This window comes from Procambarus clarkii, chromosome 9 (assembly GCF_040958095.1).
Source record: "Procambarus clarkii isolate CNS0578487 chromosome 9, FALCON_Pclarkii_2.0, whole genome shotgun sequence".
Classification (NCBI taxonomy): Eukaryota; Metazoa; Arthropoda; class Malacostraca; order Decapoda; family Cambaridae; genus Procambarus; species Procambarus clarkii.
In genome coordinates, this window is record NC_091158.1 from 10,197,126 (window position 1) to 10,217,771 (window position 20,646).

Below are 20,646 nucleotides of genomic sequence, written 5' to 3' on the forward strand. Positions count from 1 at the left end.
ATAAAACCCTACAAGACCTGTGAACTGTCTTACGGCTTCTGCGGTATGAGGTGTTGGAGAATCAAGGGCAGTAATAATTTTTTATTCATTCAGAGTAATGCCTGAAGGTGTAACTGTATGACCTAGGAAATTAATCTTCTTTAAAAATGAGCACCTTAAGAGTTTTATTTTTAATTTGTTTCTGCAAGCTTTGCACATACTTTTTCAAGGTTCTGGAAATGAGTCTGAACATCTTGTGACATGATTATGAGATCATCAAGGTACACTAGAAGAATACTTCCTATCAATCTACGAAATAAATTCATCATGAGCCTTGAAAAGGTTATTGGACTACTCTGCAAACCAAATGGCAATGTTTTGAAATGAAAATGACCATTGGGAGTACTAAAGGCTGTCAACTGTTTACTTTCCTCATCAAGTGGGATTTTCCAGAATCCCTGCAACAAATCTAATGTTGAGAATATTTTGTTTCGACCTATACTTTGCAACAAATCATTTAAGACTGGAAGTGGGAAATGATCAGGTATAGTTACTCTGTTAAGCTTCCAATAATTGATTACAGGTCTCCAAGATCCATCTCGCTTTGTTATAAGAATCTATGGAGCGTTCCATGGCGAATTGCTCGACTCAATTTCATCATTCTGTAACATTTCCTCTATGAGTCTATCGGCTACTGCTCCTCTCTGAGAATGGGGTAGAGGGTAAGCTGTTACATAAATTGGCATAGTTCCTTGCTCAAGGGGAATTTTATGCATAATAAGAGGAGTGAGACCTAAGTTTTCTCCTGGTAGAGCAACAACGGCTCTAATCCTGTTCAAACTTTCCAAAAGTTGAACCACAGAGTTGGGGAAAATTAGTAGGACTGAGGTGTTGTGCTTGCACCTCTGGCTGAGATCCCTGTTCTCCAGGTGTGAGTATACAAACAGTATGTTCCATGGAGAGATCGTCCATGCCTTGCACCGGTAACTAGTAATGGGCAAAATCTACAACATGGGTGCCAGACTGGAGATGGATGTCAGCATTGCTAGTTTTTTGCAATATACAATGTAACGGTACCATCTTCCACTGTGCACCAGGAAAGATTCAACAAACGTACCGTTTACTTTACACATTTCACTTTCCGCAATGACATCCGATAACTCGGGCACTCCCTGAACCTTAATTCTTACTCTGGTGAGAGAATGAGAGTGCAGCACAGTGTCAGTAGCCGTGGAACCACTAACTTCAGAGATGGAAGCTGCTAGGCGAGCAAGACAACGAGAATCCGTTAGGGCGTCCCTCTTCAGAAGGTCTCGATACTCACTTTCCTTAACAACTGCACAACTACGATGCTTCATTCGAGTGCTTGTTTTCTCGGGTATGCTACTGCGACAAGGATCTGACAAACCTACGCTAGCAAGTCGGGTGTCGACAAAGTTAACATAGTCTGATTGAAGGTTGAACTCGTGGCCCTGTCGATACATGCTACACAAGGGTATGATATGGTCTTTGATACTAATGTTCCAAAGATGGGGAAACAATTCAATATTTTCATCAATCATGGTGTACATACCTAGGAGAATGTCAGAAGGAAAATGGATACTGTCAACAACTAAACATAATATAGACAATGTGATGTCATCTAACTTGAGGGGGGGGGGGAGGGCAATTTCCCCCAGAACTTTTACTGTATTCCCTGAAACCTCACTTTGAAAAGGTATAGGTGACTTTCTTACTGGAGCTGGTGCTTACTTGCAATATCCCTAAGAGCTGAGGGCTTGACAATATTCATTTTTGCACCCGAGTCAAGAAAGACTTTTAAAACTACCATGTACAATGGCTGAGACAAGGGAGCCATCACTTGAGACTGGACAAGTTACAGCTTGTGACTTAAGTTGCCTAGGATGTCTGTGTCTCGTCTGGGTCAAATTCACTATGGTTCCATCAACATCTACAACTGTTCTTGAGTCAGTGTCCTGTCAAGTTTCCAAATCTATTTTGGGTAGCTACTGAGTACACAGGGAGGGCACTAGGACTGGCTAACTTGAATTGATTAGTGGATGGCTTTGGGAGTTTCCTGATGACATGGAGTGAACATTCTGAGCTCCAGCATTCTGTGACTGAGTATTATAATTCGACATTGTAGTATAGCTGGGCTGGGGGTTGTAATTATGCCAGTTCTGATGTCCTGGCTGCTGTGCGCCTCGCCAAGACTGACCCTGGGAGCTATGAGATGGGGATGTCCATTGCCAAGCTCTACAATCTGCAGTGTGGTGACTAACTTGTTTATAATACTTGGAATATGGAAGCCTAGGATTATTAGCCTGACGAGGAGACCGAGAGAATAGTCTGGGGGGTGATCTAAAAGTGGACCAACAGTCCCTTGCGAGGTAGTTAGTCTTACCACAATGCCAACATGAAGGAGTGGATGGTTGTGGGCTATGGTGTCTCAGCAGCTTATGAGGAGGAAAATTTGATTGCGGGCTACGACCATGGGTGCGGTTCTGCGACCAAGAGTTTTAAGTTTGTGGGAGGTTGCTGAGAGCTTGTTACTACATTCACGGTATCAGGGTGGCAACAGTTGAGCACTTCGGGGAGCCAGATTATCTGCGGCATTGTTAATTGCCTCAAACACTTGGCCAATTTTGTGTTTAACTCCAAAATTTTGTTGTAGTATAGGTTTAGTATGCTCTGGAGCAAAATGCATTACAGTCCCAAATGCTATAATTTTGGCCATAGCCTCTGTGGTCAGTGTTTTGTCTTTATCCACCCATGACAAACTAATCTTAGCAGTCACTAAGGCATACAGATGCTGATCTAGACGGCTAGTAAATGCATTAAATAATTCACTAGGCTGTATGGTGGCATTGGCAATTTTCTTAACTAACCTATATGGGTCGAGGTCTCCTTTGTTAACAAAGCGCCGGCGAAAGAAATCCTTAAATTCTGACCATGACTGGAGGCTAACAATGGCTTTCTCGTCAACAACAAAACGTGCATCACCTTTGGTGGTGTCAACAGCTGACCTAGCAATTGCCAAATATTCAATATCAGTAGGCTCGGAAAAACGCACGTGTTAGTACTCAAATTGTATGGCGGGACATATCCAATCACAGGCGAATAGGCCTCTGACGTCATTTCCCTACAGAGCCTGCACTTGCCGCTCTCAAGGCAGGCCACAGTCTCACGAGACCAGATTTAGGTAGGACCTCGGCAGGCCACATCTATACCTTGTTGCCTTTACCCAGTAAACTACTGAAGTGAACTACTGTGCATTCCCTACAACCAAGCAAGCACAGTCCATCAGAAGGGGACTAATATTTACAGCGTTGTGGTTCGAACAAAAGTCGTCAGCGAAGCACTTGTTCCGGAAGTGTTCATCAGTTGTGAATCGTGTGTAAATTGTTTTTCATTCATAAACAGGGAGTTTGGGGAATGCATAATGTTAAAATTTATGAATGCGTCTTTGGGGTCGACCGCTGGATGGAATGGACTGGGTCTGAGGACGAGTTGACATAATACAAATAATCGCCAAGAGAACCTAAACATTAACCTAACCAATGCCTAAATATGCACAGTATGCTAATAAGTAACAATATTAATTTATATTTGAGAAAATTCCTATTTTGAATGATCAGCATGTTAAAAATTAATGTATGCGTCTGTGGGGTCGACCGCTGGATGGAATGTGGTCTGAGGACGGGTTGGATATGGTTGTGTTTTATGTGTGGTTTCCGTTTTGATATTTTCGGTTTTACCATACAGCAGGAGCCAGATCTTGTCTTCATTATACATCATGTTATTTTGTAACCCATTGAGGAACCTGATTTACATCAGTTTGTAGGTTTGCTGGGTGGGGGATGGGGAGGTGTGTTGTGGTTGGGGGCAACTGTGTTGGGGTTGGGGGAATGAGCTGTGTTGGGGTTGGGGGAATGAGCTGTGTTGGGGTTGGGGGAATGAGCTGTGTTGGGGTTGAGGGGAGCTGTGTTGGGGGTATATTGGGATTGGGGGGGGGGGGAGGGAGGAGTGCCTCACCTTTGGAATTATGTCCGACATTAATTAGTGAATTTATTGTAGGAAATATATTGTAGAGAGTTTAGAGACACTTTTATTTTTTAAAATAAGCTTGCATGAGGCTTGCGTCGTGCGAGCCCCTGGCAGTGTTCACTGTGAATTTACACACACTATATTTATCTAAGGAGTCTCTGAAAGCTTCAATTCTTCTCATTTTATTTTGTTGATTATTGTATAAGTTTTGTCTCAGCGAATCGCTCTTGTTTTCCTAAATAAACAATGTCCACCGGAGTGGAGAGTTGACGGCCCTGACCTCCAAAATAATTTTAAAATATTTTTTTTCATTAAAGGATTTAATGTTTGTAGAAAAGTTAAATAATCATGGGATTATGACATTTTAGACTAAAATTGTTGATACCAGTGACACTGCTTGCCATGACATTTATAAATGACCAACCATAAAAATCTAATTAGCTGAGATTACTACAATTTTAAATGAGTTAACATACGAGGGGGCAAGAAACGTCAGCGAACGTGACTACCAGGGGAGAAAATAATGTCATAAAATATTCACATGTTCACAGGAATTTTCATGATTAAATTAGCATTTATCTGTGGCGCTAGCGTAGCATTCTGGGGGTTAAGGGCGCGTCGAGCGATTGAGACGCAACTGATGGCAGGACAGGTGAGGGAGAGAGAGAGAGAGAGAGAGAGAGAGAGAGAGAGAGAGAGAGAGAGAGAGAGGTGTCTATTGTATTTTAAGATTATTTAAAACTCATCATATATGTTGGGATACATCCAGCAAGTACCCAAAAATGTCATCAGGCTTATCTAGTTAGGCCCTAACTAAACAATTGGGGTTCTACTGGATTAAGACGAAGAGTCCTTCCGTGTATTGTGAGTACTGAAAGCTTTTTAACACCTGCGGCTCATCTTGGGAACTATCATGCTGTCTCATTTTCTCCCTCCCTCCTTTATTTCTCACCTCCTCCCTCCTTTATTTCTCACCTCCTCCCACCTTTATTTCGCCTCTCTCTCCGTTATATAGTCATACTGACTTAGCCCTTTCTCTTGATAATTACCTCCTTTTCCTATAGTTTCTCTCCTCTCTAACCTTCCTCTCTCCTTCCTACCCTCCCTCTCCTCCCTTCTCTGTCTCCTACCCTCCCTCTCCTCCCTCCCTTACCTCATGCTCGTATGACTGGCAACGTCAGTGGTAATTGCCGTGACGCTTTCGTTAACAGTGGCGGGATCTCTGCTGTTAATTCTGGCGGTCTGTTGTCCCACTCACTGTTGCCAGCGGAGGCGGCTAGTTTATTGTGCACCCTATACTCGTCCTGTGAGCCTTAGCGCAAAAACGATCACAGAGAGCAGAAAAGATTTTAATCTTTTCTCAGACCTCGGCGGTGATTCTTACATTAACAATTTCATCTAATTTACACGCCTTATAATAATTGTGTCAGCTACTTACAAAAAAGTTCATTACAATATCTATATTTACGTAAATTATTTTAAATTGATGTTAGGTCGTTTGGTAATTCAGAATCTATTTTAAATATGGGGATATTACAGGATCATAGAAAAAGCTGTTTATTATTATTAGACTTCACAGCTTTTCATAATCTCATGTCATTTATCTACTAGAAGCGAACTATGAATACAGTGCAAGGATTTCAGATGTTCAGTGCAAGGATTTGTAGTAAAATGGTTTCTTATTTCATGCAGTGTGAGTTTATATATATCTCTAAAGTACACAATATTTTCAGAGTGTAACATGTAATGCTCCAGTGTGTCCGTGTGTTTGTGCACACACTTTACTGTGTCTAGATCCCCCCTGTACAGGTCCACCTGTCTCAGACACCTGTTGTCCCCGTCATCACTTGGGCTGGACGGTAGAGCGACGGTCTCGCTTAGTGCCGGTCGGCGTGCAATCCCCGACTGTCCAAGAGGTTGGGCGCCATTCCTTCCCCCCGTCCCATCTCAAATCCTTATCCTGACCCCTTCCAAGTGCTATATATATAGTCGTAATGGCTTGGCGCTTTCCCCCTGATAGTTCCATTCCCTGTCATCACTCCCCCTTCACCCCCGTGGTTAGTGAGGGGATACCAGCAGTTCCTCTTTACCGAACTACATCGTAAATCATCTCTTAAACCTCAATTCATACTTCATATCATTTCAGCTAATTTCTTCCTTCTGGGAATCGATATAATTACGCATGATTAGTGTTAAATAAATTACAAGTTAAATATTTGTGTTGATACGCTGGAAGTATCTCACTTGTGTATTTTGACGACTGAATACAGCGCTTCCTTTCTCACGCAGGTAAGATGGCGGGTGGTTCTCATGCAGGTAAGATGGTGAGTGGTTCTCATGCAGGTAAGATGGCGGGTGGTTCTCATGCAGGTAAGATGGTGAGTGGTTCTCATGCAGGTAAGATGGCGGGTGGTTCTCATGCAGGTAAGATGGTGAGTGGTTCTCATGCAGGTAAGATGGCGGGTGGTTCTCATGCAGGTAAGATGGCGGGTGGTTCTCATGCAGGTAAGATGGTGAGTGGTTCTCATGCAGGTAAGATGGTGAGTGGTTCTCATGCAGGTAAGATGGTGAGTGGTTCTCATGCAGGTAAGATGGTGAGTGGTTCTCATGCAGGTAAGATGGCGGGTGGTTCTCATGCAGGTAAGATGGCGGGTGGTTCTCATGCAGGTAAGATGGCGGGTGGTTCTCATGCAGGTAAGATGGCGGGTGGTTCTCATGCTGGTAAGATGGCGGGTGGTTCTCATGCAGGTAAGATGGCGGGTGGTTCTCATGCAGGTAAGATGGCGGGTGGTTCTCATGCTGGTAAGATGGCGGGTGGTTCTCATGCTGGTAAGATGGCGGGTGGTTCTCATGCAGGTAAGATGGCGGGTGGTTCTCATGCTGGTAAGATGGCGGGTGGTTCTCATGCAGGTAAGATGGCGGGTGGTTCTCATGCTGGTAAGATGGCGGGTGGTTCTCATGCAGGTAAGATGGCGGGTGGTTCTCATGCTGGTAAGATGGCGGGTGGTTCTCATGCAGGTAAGATGGCGGGTGGTTCTCATGCTGGTAAGATGGCGGGTGGTTCTCATGCAGGTAAGATGGCGGGTGGTTCTCATGCAGGTAAGATGGTGGGTGGTTCTCATGCTGGTAAGATGGTGAGTGGTTCTCATGCTGGTAAGATGGTGGGTGGTTCTCATGCAGGTAAGATGGCGGGTGGTTCTCATGCAGGTAAGATGATGGGTGGTTCTCATGCTGGTAAGATGGTGGGTGGTTCTCATATATATATATATATATATATATATATATATATATATATATATATATATATATATATATATATAATATAAAAGTAAGCCAGCTAGAGCCGCCTAGAATACGAGCACTTGTGTCCGTAAGTCACTGGTATACACCAGGAGCCAGGATTTATCAACCATTGACGAAACCTGTACATCTTTCCCTAATCATGGCAGCTTTTGTTTACATTTATTAAATAGTTTACGAGCTTCCAAGTTCACACCCTAACAAGGTTATTATTGTTATCAACAACCTCGAAGTGCTTTTGGAGCTCATCAACTCTTTTTTTTTTTTAATAAATGTAAAGAAAGTCACCAAAATGGAGGAAAGATGTACATGTTTCGTCAGTGGTCGATGAATGGTGGCGGAGGTGTGTGTGTGTGTGGTCAGTTGACGTCGGTGTTGGCGGGTGGGTGAGGAAGCGGCCGTCAGCCGCCTGCCTCTTGCTCTCTCTGGCGGCTCCTTATATATGTATATGTATATATATACCTGCTGCTGTCCACACACTCCCACTGCTGCACTTGGCAAGTCCCATCATCCACCACACCATACCCACACTCATGCCACACCTACACCCACGCCCACACCCACGCCCACGCCCACGCCCACACCCACGCCCACACTACACCCACAACCCCCCACCACACCGATCACCTCCACCACCCCCATCAACCCCCACCACCCGTCCTAATATTGCAGACATCGTGACATCCATCTGTCACTCTCTTGTTTATTGTGGCTGGTCTTCATGGCGTGTGTGTGGACCGTGTTGATCTTAGCGTGGTTGGCAACGGGTCAGTTGGGTAGTTGTTGTGGCTGTTTATGTCACTTTTGGTCTCAGTCCTCCTTTATAAAGACCCACTTAATCCACCTGGGGAGAGAGAGAAGCCCGCCATTTAAGAGCGAGTGTTTGGCTGTGCGAGATTTACCCGGTAAAGTTGACACAGAGCGAGAGGTTAGAGACGGAGCAAGAGGTTAGAGAGAGAGAGAGAGAGCGAGAGGTGAGGTTAGACATTAGGCTGGGCATGAACTGTTGTACCACAGTGTCGGCTGTTCCCTCCAGGCTCACCTGTGTTTATACCCAGCTAATAAATGGTGCTTTTGTTATGTTTTGTTATGGACTCTGATTCATTAATATTGTGAGGAAGCTGCGGCCTGCAGGTATGGACACAATGTCTGCGAGACTTACAGTGCTGTACATATTTCCCCTTGGGGAATATCCTCATGAATGGCGCTCACAACATCAAGATGTGGTTTAATGCCTTCATCTTGCCCAAAGACGTCTAATAATTCAAGGATTTTGCTTTCTTGAAAATGTAAACGTCTGTTCTGTCTCCTTTAGTAAAATATTCTTGTTTAGAACTTCACTGTCCTGAATATTAAATGGAGACGCGAGCGTTTGTGTGTATAGTAATATTGCTCAGTATTTATTTTGCACACGCGCGCGCGCGCATGGAGATATGGTAAAAAGCTTTGTTCACAACCTACATAAGAAATGAGGATAAGTATGCAGGGGTGGTAGATGTCTGTATCTTAAAAAAACATAGCAATACAATAAATATATAGTGGTATGCAACACAGTGGGCGCAAGAATGTCAATGTATGAGTTGTTATCTTCTCTTGAGGTTATCTTGAGATGATTTCGGGGCTTAGTGTCCCCGTGGAGGAGCCCCCCCCCCCTGGTCCTCGACCAGGCCTCATTTTTGTTACACATCCCCAGGAAGCAGCCCGTAGCAGCTGTCTAACTCTCAGGTACCTATTTACTGCTAAGTGAACAAGGGTATCAGGGTGAAAGAAACTCTGCCTATTTGTTTCCGCCTCCGCCGGGGATTGAACCCGGAACCTTAGGATTACGAATCCCGAGAGCTGTTCACTCACCGTCAGGCCCCAAGGAATGGACGCCCCGAAGTTGGAGACGAGATGAATAAGATGAAATATGATCACGACATTTAAAATAATCACGGGCCAAGAGACTATAGCAGAACACAAGTACAAAGACCCCTAGGAAATTCTTTGTCATCAGCAGAGTGGTAAATAATTGGACTGAGTTAACACATAGTGGTTAGCGTGAATATCATAGCACAATTTAAAATATGGTAATATAAAAATCTCGGTCGGGACAGAAATGGTTGGGCACATTTCCTATAAGGTAATGCCTCTGTTCACCTAGCAGAAAGTAGGTACCCAGGAGTTAGTCTGCTTGTTGTGGAGTTGGATTCTGGGGGATTCTGTAATTCGACCCCGAGACGGGAAGGCGGGGGACCTCGATATAAGCCTAACGTGTATAAAAACGCACTGGCTACCTGTCCCCCGACACAATGAATATTAATTATAGACGACATGAGACCGGAAACAAAGATTGAGGAGCCCGCACTGCCTGTCAGTCATCACTGTTACATCCTTCCCCCATCACACTACACCAGTTGATTGACAGTTGAGAGGCGGGACCAAAGAGCCAGAGCTCAACCCCCGCAAACACAACTAGGTGAGTACACTCCTCCTTTCCCCATTACACTGCTCACCCAAGGCACCCTGACCTGTACCTCGTCTCGTACCAACTGTGGTTGGGTACTTATCTCCTGTGAGAGGGGAGGGGGGGATGACCAGGTACGAACATAAAAACGAAACTACAAAAGGCCTGTTGACCCAGACGAGTCGGCTTTTTCTACCCACCCAAACACGCCCACATATATGTCTAACCCAGTATGAATACGGACTGCGAAAGCAAGGCCTATCGATCCTTTTGACTTTAGGAGTTTTAAGCAAGAGGTGTCAGAAAATGCTACGTCATCTGACAAGATAAATTGTCACATGTGTGGTTCAGGTGTTTCTTGGGTCTCTGGGGGAGACATAACCCTTGGGTGATGATAATGATGAGTGTGTTGATCTACCTGGCCATGTTGCAGGCCGTAGAGACCTCCGCTCAATGCCAGTCTTCCATGGAAAGAGCATCAATCCAGGGCTTACATAGCTATGTAAATTGCAGTTATAAAAGCAACAGATTCTTTCACCTCCATTATCATGTCGACCATTGTTGCTGGCACAAATTGCCTGAGCTGCACAATTCAGCTATGAAATGTAAATCATTAATTATTTGTATAAATCGCTTTGGAATAAAGCTTCTAAATCTAAATGTAAATTAATACACAACGAAATCACAATAGTGTGATATATCTACGAGGAAAAGTTCATAAATTACTATTTATGAATGAATACTTATCAACGAGCGTGTTGCAAGGTTTCCGGGTATTTAAATGTGCGAGTCATTCTGCAACAGCTCTCGCGGCCATTTCCGTTTATTGTCATGTTATTCACACAAGTTCGCTCTATTGACACACTGTGGAACATCCTCATGTTTGCGGAAGTTCTGTACAGAACACTACGGAGGTTATGTGAGGGCCAAACCGTGCACGTTGTGAGGCAAGTATGCGGGCGTGTCGAAGTATCTCAGGCAGAAGTGTTGATTAACCTCGTCAATAAAGCATTAAAGTCTTTCACTAACACAGTAAAGGTTACATTGATTACCAACATTGGTTATTATTGTGACTTGGGTGCTGCAGTACGAGGCCCTCCTTCCCGCCGCCCTCACTCAGGGCTGGCGAGTGTAGGGGGGTGTGAGGGTTGAGGGAGATGGGTAGTGAGTGTAGGGGAAGGGTGAGGGAGGGATGAGGGGGAGCAGTGCCCGGTGGGGACGTTGGAGGGGGACTTATGGTAACTGGGTAATAGTGGGTATTAAGTATTAAACACTTCATACAACTTAGGACAATGAGCAGTATTAAATCAGTCAACACCTCTGATCCAGGGGAAGAAACACCTTGAATAGTACAACCTCACCCGACACTCACACCCTCACCCGACACTCACACCTTCACCCGACACTCACAACCTCACCCAACACTCACACCCTCACCCGACACTCACACCCTCACCCGACACACTCACACCCTCACCCGACACACTCACACCCTCACCCGACACACTCACACCCTCACCCGATACACTCACACCCTCACCCGACACTCACACCCTCACCCGACACTCACAACCTCACCCGACACACTCACAACCTCACCCGACACACTCACAACCTCACCCGACACACTCACACCCTCACCCGACACTCACACCCTCACCCGACACTCACACCCTCACCCGACACACTCACACCCTCACCCGACACACTCACACCCTCACCCGACACTCACAACCTCGCCCGACACTCACAACCTCACCCGACACACTCACACCCTCACCCGACACACTCACACCCTCACCCGACACTCACACCCTCACCCGACACTCACACCCTCACCCGGCACTCACACCCTCACCCGACACACTCACACCCTCACCCGACACACTCACACCCTCACCCGACACACTCACACCCTCACCCGACACACTCACACCCTCACCCGACACACTCACACCCTCACCCGACACTCACACCCTCACCCGACACACACCCTCACCCGACACTCACACCCTCACCCGACACTCACACCCTCACCCGACACTCACACCCTCACCCGACACTCACACCCTCACCCGACACTCACACCCTCACCCGGCACTCACACCCTCACCCGACACACTCACAACCTCACCCGACACTCACACCCTCACCCGACACACTCACACCCTCACCCGACACTCACACCCTCACCCGACACTCACACTCACACCCTCACCCGACACTCACACCCTCACCCGACACTCACACCCTCACCCGACACTCACACCCTCACCCGACACTCACACCCTCACCCGACACTCACACCCTCACCTGACACTCACAACCACACCCGACACTCACACCCTCACCCGACACTCACACCCTCACCCGACACACTCACACCCTCACCCGACACACTCACACCCTCACCCGACACTCACACCCTCACCCGACACACTCACACCCTCACCCGACACTCACACCCTCACCCGACACTCACACTCACACCCTCACCCGACACTCACACCCTCACCCGACACTCAAACCCTCACCCGACACTCACACCCTCACCCGACACTCACACCCTCACCCGACACTCACACCCTCACCCGACACTCACACCCTCACCCGACACTCACACCCTCACCCGACACTCACAACCACACCCGACACTCACACCCTCACCCGACACTCACACCCTCACCCGACACTCACACCCTCACCCGACACTTACACCCTCACCCGACACTCACACCCTCACCCGACACTCACACCCTCACCCGACACTCACAACCTCACCCGACACTCACAACCTCACCCGACACTCACACCCTCACCCGACACTCACAACCACACCCGACACTCACCCCCTCATCCGACACTCACACCCTCACCCGACACTCACACCCTCACCCGACACTCACACCCTCACCCGACACTCACAACCACACCCGACACTCACACCCTCACCCGACACTCACACCCTCACCCGACACTCACACCCTCACCCGACACTCACACCCTCACCCGACACTCACAACCTCACCCGACACTTACACCCTCACCCGACACTCACACCCTCACCCGACACTCACACCCTCACCCGACACTCACACCCTCACCCGACACTCACACCCTCACCCGACACTCACACCCTCACCCGACACTCACACCCTCACCCGACACTCACAACCACACCCGACACTCACCCCTCATCCGACACTCACACCCTCACCCGACACTCACACCCTCACCCGACACTCACACCCTCACCCGACACTCACACCCTCACCCGAACACTCACACCCTCACCCGACACTCACACCCTCACCCGACACTCACACCTCACCCGACACTCACACCCTCACCCGACACTCACACCCTCACCCGACACACACACCCTCACCCGACACTCACACCCTCACCCGACACTCACACCACACCCGACACTCACAACCCTCACCCGACACTCACACCCTCACCCGACACTCACACCCTCACCCGACACTCACACCCTCACCCGACACTCACACCCTCACCCGACACTCACACCCTCACCCGACACTCACACCCTCACCCGACACTCACACCCTCACCCGACACTCACACCCTCACCCGACACTCACACCCTCACCCGACACTCACACCCTCACCCGACACTCACACCCTCACCCGACACTCACACCCTCACCCGACACTCACACCCTCACCCGACACTCACACCCTCACCCCCGACACTCACACCCTCACCCGACACTCACACCCTCACCCGACACTCACACCCTCACCCGACACTCACACCCTCACCCGACACTCACACCCTCACCCGACACTCACACCCTCACCCGACACTCACACCCTCACCCGACACTCACACCCTCACCCGACCACTCACACCCTCACCCGACACTCACACCCTCACCCGACACTCACACCCTCACCCGACACTCACACCCTCACCCGACACTCACACCCTCACCCGACACTCACACCCTCACCCGACACTCACACCCTCACCCGACACTCACAACCCTCACCCGACACTCACACCCTCACCCGACACTCACACCCTCACCCGACACTCACACCCTCACCCGACACTCACACCCTCACCCGACACTCACACCCTCACCCGACACTCACACCCTCACCCGACACTCACACCCTCACCCGACACTCACACCCTCACCCGACACTCACACCCTCACCCGACACTCACAACCCCACCCGACACTCACACCCTCACCCGACACTCACACCCTCACCCGACACTCACACCCTCACCCGACACTCACACCCTCACCCGACACTCACACCCTCACCCGGCACTCACACCCTCACCCTCACCCGACACTCACACCCTCACCCGACACTCACACCCTCACCCGGCACTCACAACCACACCCGACACTCACACCCTCACCCGACACTCACACCTTCACCCGACACTCACACCCTCACCCGACACTCACACCCTCACCCGACACTCACACCCTCACCCGGCACTCACAACCACACCCGACACTCACACCCTCACCCGACACTCACACCTTCACCCGACACTCACACCCTCACCCGACACTCACACCCTCACCCGACACTCACACCCTCACCCGGCACTCACAACCACACCCGACACTCACACCCTCACCCGACACTCACACCTTCACCCGACACTCACACCCTCACCCGACACTCACACCCTCACCCGACACTCACACCCTCACCCGGCACTCACAACCACACCCGACACTCACACCCTCACCCGACACTCACACCTTCACCCGACACTCACACCCTCACCCGACACTCACACCCTCACCCGACACTCACACCCTCACCCGACACTCACACCTTCACCCGACACTCACACCCTCACCCGACACTCACACCCTCACCCGACACTCACACCCTCACCCGACACTCACAACCTCACCCGACACTCACACCCTCACCCGGCACTCACACCCTCACCCTCACCCGACACTCACACCCTCACCCGACACTCACACCCTCACCCGGCACTCACAACCACACCCGACACTCACACCCTCACCCGACACTCACACCTTCACCCGACACTCACACCCTCACCCGACACTCACACCCTCACCCGACACTCACACCCTCACCCGACACTCACACCCTCACCCGACACTCACACCCTCACCCGACACTCACACCCTCACCCGACACTCACACCCACACCCGACACTCACACCCTCACCCGACACTCACACCCTCACCCGACACTCACACCCTCACCCGACACACTCACACCCTCACCCGACACTCACACCCTCACCCGACACTCACACCCTCACCCGACACTCACACCCTCACCCGACACTCACACCCTCACCCGACACTCACAACCACACCCGACACACTCACACCCTCACCCGACACTCACACCCTCACCCGACACTCACACCCTCACCCGGCACTCACAACCACACCCGACACTCACACCCTCACCCGACACTCACAACCTCACCCGGCACTCACAACCACACCCGACACTCACACCCTCACCCGACACTCACAACCTACACCCGACACTCACACCCTCACCCGACACTCACACCCTCACCCGGCACTCACAACCACACCCGACACTCACACCCTCACCCGACACTCACAACCTCACCCGGCACTCACAACCACACCCGACACTCACACCCTCACCCGACACTCACAACCTCACCCGACACTCACACCCTCACCCGACACTCACAACCTCACCCGACACACTCACAACCTCACCCGACACTCACACCCTCACCCGACACTCACACCCTCACCCGACACTCACACCCTCACCCGACACTCACACCCTCACCCGACACTCACACCCTCACCCGACACTCACAACCTCACCCGGCACTCACAACCTCACCCGACACTCACACCCTCACCCGACACTCACACCCTCACCCGACACTCACACCCTCACCCGACACTCACACCCTCACCCGACACTCACAACCTCACCCGGCACTCACACCCTCACCCGACACTCACACCCTCACCCGACACTCACAACCTCACCCGACACTCACAACCTACACCAATCAGCCTCTCATCACAAATAATATTACCTGTAGAACATACGAAAATGGACTGTTGTACACCCCAAAAATGTACTATTGCTTTTGTATACGGTACGAGAAAGAAGACAACCAAATCTAATAACAGTTCTAGGCCTAGTTTTGCCAGTTTATGTACCAAATTAGGCCTTAAGATGGCACATATTAGGCATTGAAATTGAAATAAGTTTATTGAGGTAAAATACACACAAAGGGATGAGGTAGCTCAAGCTATTCTCACCCCGTTCAGTACATCATGTTGATACATATACACACATCGCAAACAATAAACATTTTACCAAACATTCTGAGAGATAAACATCTACATTTCCTTATATTAAGCATAGAATTGCTTACTGAGACCTATGGCAGGTTAGGTTGTATATTTACTGTTGAAGTTGTTGGGGAGTTTTAGATACTGACGAGTTTTCCAGTAGTACAAAATGTAAATTTGTTGGGGGTACAACAGTCCATTTTTGTACGTTCGACCAATAGTTGACACGGATACTGTTGTAACACTGTAAAAGTGTTTGGTTTAGTTTAATACATATATATAGTACATGAGTCACAGACAGGGATTTGAGAAAGGCGCCAGGTTGTCGGCATTAACAGCATTAACAGACAGAACGGCAGTCAGCAGAGCGGAGAAGACGTCCCTAGCAGGGAGGCTGTCGGCCGGCAGGGCGGGAGTCTCTGTCAACTACAGACCCCCTCCCCCCCTCTCTACCCAGCTATAGGCACACACTTGGTGAGTTGAGCATTAAGGTGACTTGGTCGTGTTTTACAAGTGTTGTGTGATGATCAGGGGCAGTCAATTGTAGTGTTCTCAGATTCTTGGAGGATGACTCACTTTGAATATTAATCTTTAACATTTTAATTGGATTGCTTAAGTTATGATATTTATCATGAAAAATATAATTGTTGAATTTATTATTTAAATGGTCTTTCACTGTGTCCCTAGAGTTGAGTTGAGGTGAGAAAGCCTCGGGGATTATTGGTTCCCTGATTTTAATGAGTACATGATAAAGATGGGACATAATAATAATGACCTTGATAACATCTTTGGTGAATATTGTGATACAGACAAGTTCCATTCCTTGTCTTGTATGTAATGATCATGAATGGATGGTGGCAGCATTTCGTCTTCTACTATCTACTTTCTACTTCTACTATCTACTCTTCTACTTCTACCTATCTACACCTCTCCCTTCACCCCTCTCTGAACTCTCACTTTCAACTAATGACCCTCCTCGCTCCTCCCACCTCTCTCACCCCAAACCCTCACTAATTACTTCACTTTTCATTTCTTTCTTTTCGTTTTCTCTTATACGTTTGTGGCAGTGATTATGTATTCTAGAGTTCTCTCTGGAGTTTCGGGTAACTGATCAAGTGACGGCGCCTTGTAGTCTTAGCACCTAGGTAGTCGAATACCTAGGTTACAAGGTGTTGAACGAGAGAGGTTGCCTTAGCAACTCTGGGAGTGCTCTAGAATAGTTAGCTAACTGGGGACGGGATAACGGACTAGAGAGAGCTGTTTCCCCCGGCCTCGTTAGTTAACTGGGGGGTGGAATAATGGACAAGATAGAGCTATTTCCCCCACCCCCCGTTACACTGTCACTTGTGGTAGAGGAGCTAGTTGCACAACCTCCACCTCCCGCTCCTGACACACGTGGATTAATTACACTGTCCTTTCACACTTCCCACTTCAACCACCTGCTTGAGAGTCGGGGAACAGGAGCCAGATTCACGAAGCAGTTACGCAAGTACTTACGAACGTGTACGTCTTTCCTCAATCTTTGTCGGCTTTGGTAACATTTATTAAACACTTTGCAAGCATGAAAACTTCCCAACCAACTGTTGTTATTGTTATAAACAGCTTCCTGGTGCTTTAGAGCTCGTTAACTGTTTAATAATTGTAAACAAATCTGCCAAAGATTGAGGAAAGGTGTACAGGTTCGTAAGTGCTTGCGTAATGACTTTGTGAATCTGGCCCCTCAGAGCCCTTGACTATCGTAACGTAAGGTTCACTGTCTCTTTCGCAGCCTTTGTCTTCAGGTCGAATCTGGATCGATATCTCCTAAATGTTCTCTTTTGCTTTTTTAAACTGGTAGGGGAAACATTTTCCTAATTGGAACAAGTTTATGTTACTTTCCGCTGTTTCTCTGATTACGTGATCAAAGTTCTTATACAGTTTTAAGTTCATACTGAAGGATTGTTCACGAAGTCAGAGGTTTCTAAAGGCAACAAGGTTCTGGGGGCGGTTAACGTGCCCTGGTGTGTGTGAGGACAGCTGTTATCTAGACATTCTCTCAGACCTCCTGCTACTCGTCAGGAAATGTTGACTTCTTGACAATTTGAGTATCGGTTGTGTGGACACGTAGAGTCGTGCAGGGACACAATATTTGAACATTACACACGTGATGCTATATAATCCCCATCACACAGGATGGTTAGTCATACAGGGATACTAAACACATGGCCCTGTATGACTAACCATCCTGCGAGATGGGGACTTTTATTACCACTGCTACCTTATTCAATCTTGTGTTGATGATATCCTCAAAATGCTTCCGGAGTCTGCCAGTGCAGACTGCCTATCACATGCCTCTGTATGACTAACCATCCTGTGTGATGGGGATTTTATAGCATCACCTAGTTAGCTTTTTTGACACACTGTACTCCACTTCATATAGTCTAGGGTAGCTGCACTAATGCAGATGTACCTCATGTATTAATAAAAAAAAGAACATTACACATCAAAGATGTAAAACATTTATATAAAGAAGAATACATAATACATACAGATGATACATATACAGTATACAGAGTAGGTAAAGTAGTTGAAGCTGTGTATGGAGTTGAAGCAATTCCAATAACCAGACTTAACAAACTATCACTTACCATGATAGTGAACACGTGTGGAGGGGCCAGGAAGCATGACACAAGGTACCAACCTGGAAGAGAAACTTTGGTGGAGTCCTTCACATAGAAGCGATACGGCGGAGACGTCTCCTTGAAGCTGTCTCCGGAGGCGCACATCAACTGTCACCTGCGTACTCAAGTTTGCCCAACATAAGGACTGCCTTGGGAAACCTGAAGCAGTCATCAAGAACTCTGTATATCGCGTATGAGACCAGTTCTGGTATATACGGCGTCATATTGGAGCTTATCTCTTGCCAAACAAAAATGAAAGCTGAACTGAAATGACGTATGCCATCAAAATGGTTCCAGAGTTAAGAAGCATGAGTTACAAGGAAACGCTGATAGAACGAAACCTCACTTCACTGGAAGAGACTAGAAACATAAGAGGCATGATTACAACATGCAAAATATCTGGCATTGATAGGGTAGACAAGGACAGCTTCTTTGACAAGGAAGAGACACGAAGAAGATACCGCAGAGGGAACGAGTCTTAAGTATATTTAAAATACCTTTCTTGTTAGAGCGGTCGAGAAGTGTTATAAACTAGGGACGGAGTAGAGACTATAGACATGGATCCATGTCTATAGTCCATGTGGGTGTTATGTCCATGTGACATAACACATGTGACATGTGATCCATGTGGGTGTTATGTCCATGTGACATAACACCCAAATGGTTCGGAAACTTGTGCATCTTGGTGAGTAATGTTGAGCACTCATCACACACACACACACACACACACACACACACACACACACACACACACACACACACACACACACACACACACATACACACTGACACACACACACACACACACACACACACACACACACACACACACACACACACACACACACACACACACACACACACACACACACACTGACACACACACACACACACACACACACACACACACACACACACACACACACACACACACACACAGCATGTGAGTGAGGAAACACGTGTAAGGTGGAGGGGGACGTGCGGCCGTGTGGGCGACATCTGGCCTCAAGGATGAAGCACACGTTGAGAACTGTTGAAATTAATTCGAGAGTAAAAAGGAAGGTTATTTAGTTCACATGCGAGAAACGAAAGTATGTAAAAATAGGGAATACTTAAGAGCACAGTAACAGGCAGAGTTCAGAACACATCAGTGTCGGACATGATTTACTGCTGTTTATAAATATTCAGAAGCTGAAGACAGACAGACTGCCAACTCCAGCGGTGAAGGGGACAAAGCACACAGCCTCACTATGGCTCTCACACGCTGCCTTTAGGCAAGACAAAACAAACCTGGAGTAAATGAGACAACCTCAGATATCATACAACTAAAGAGAGCTGCGATTTTTGCCGAAGATCAAAAAATGAAAATGTGAGATTTTGATGGAGACAGAAATATTACGATAATGATATATATAAAAATGGTAAACAACAGGTAAGACTATCACCGAGTCACATTAGAGGTTGATGACCAAGCAGGCAGACTGAACAAGAGGAGGAAGGGGTGAGGGGAAAGGAAAGGGGAGGGAAGGGGTGAGGGGAAGCGTGGGAGGCTGCAAAGGGCAGGTCTGTATGTGAAATACCAAATTAAAAAAGTCAGATGTTCAAGCTAGAGTCAAACCAACTTAAAAACATATAATAAAATATTCCCTTGTTTGAGAACTTAACCCGAATGACAGTGGCAGTAGTGGATTGAGCAAAAACCACTAGACAGTGATTGTAAGCCCGGGCAAAATCTGTCCTTGTAAGCTGAAGAAGACGAGCAAACCTCTTATGATAACCTACAGTGCCTCACGAAGCGGGAGAGGTACCAGGTAGACATCTAGTGCCATACCCATATCTGAGTAGAACAGGAAGAGGAAACCACGATTT

At 47.9% G+C, this 20,646-nt stretch overlaps 2 protein-coding genes across 2 annotated transcripts in view; one reads left to right on the forward strand and one right to left on the reverse strand.

Annotated features, from left to right (window-relative positions):
* The window catches only part of cib (thymosin beta cib), a 299,505-nt gene that overhangs the window by 39,748 nt on the left and 239,111 nt on the right, over window positions 1-20,646 (forward strand). The gene's annotated exons all lie outside the window — the stretch shown is intronic.
* On the reverse strand, window positions 6,235-18,882 carry LOC138362795 (uncharacterized). Its single transcript, XM_069321354.1, has 2 exons — window positions 18,745-18,882; window positions 6,235-7,149 (listed from the first exon to the last, which is right to left on the reverse strand). The coding sequence occupies exons 1-2, from the start codon at window positions 18,880-18,882 to the stop codon at window positions 6,235-6,237; spliced, it is 1,053 nt and encodes a 350-aa protein (XP_069177455.1).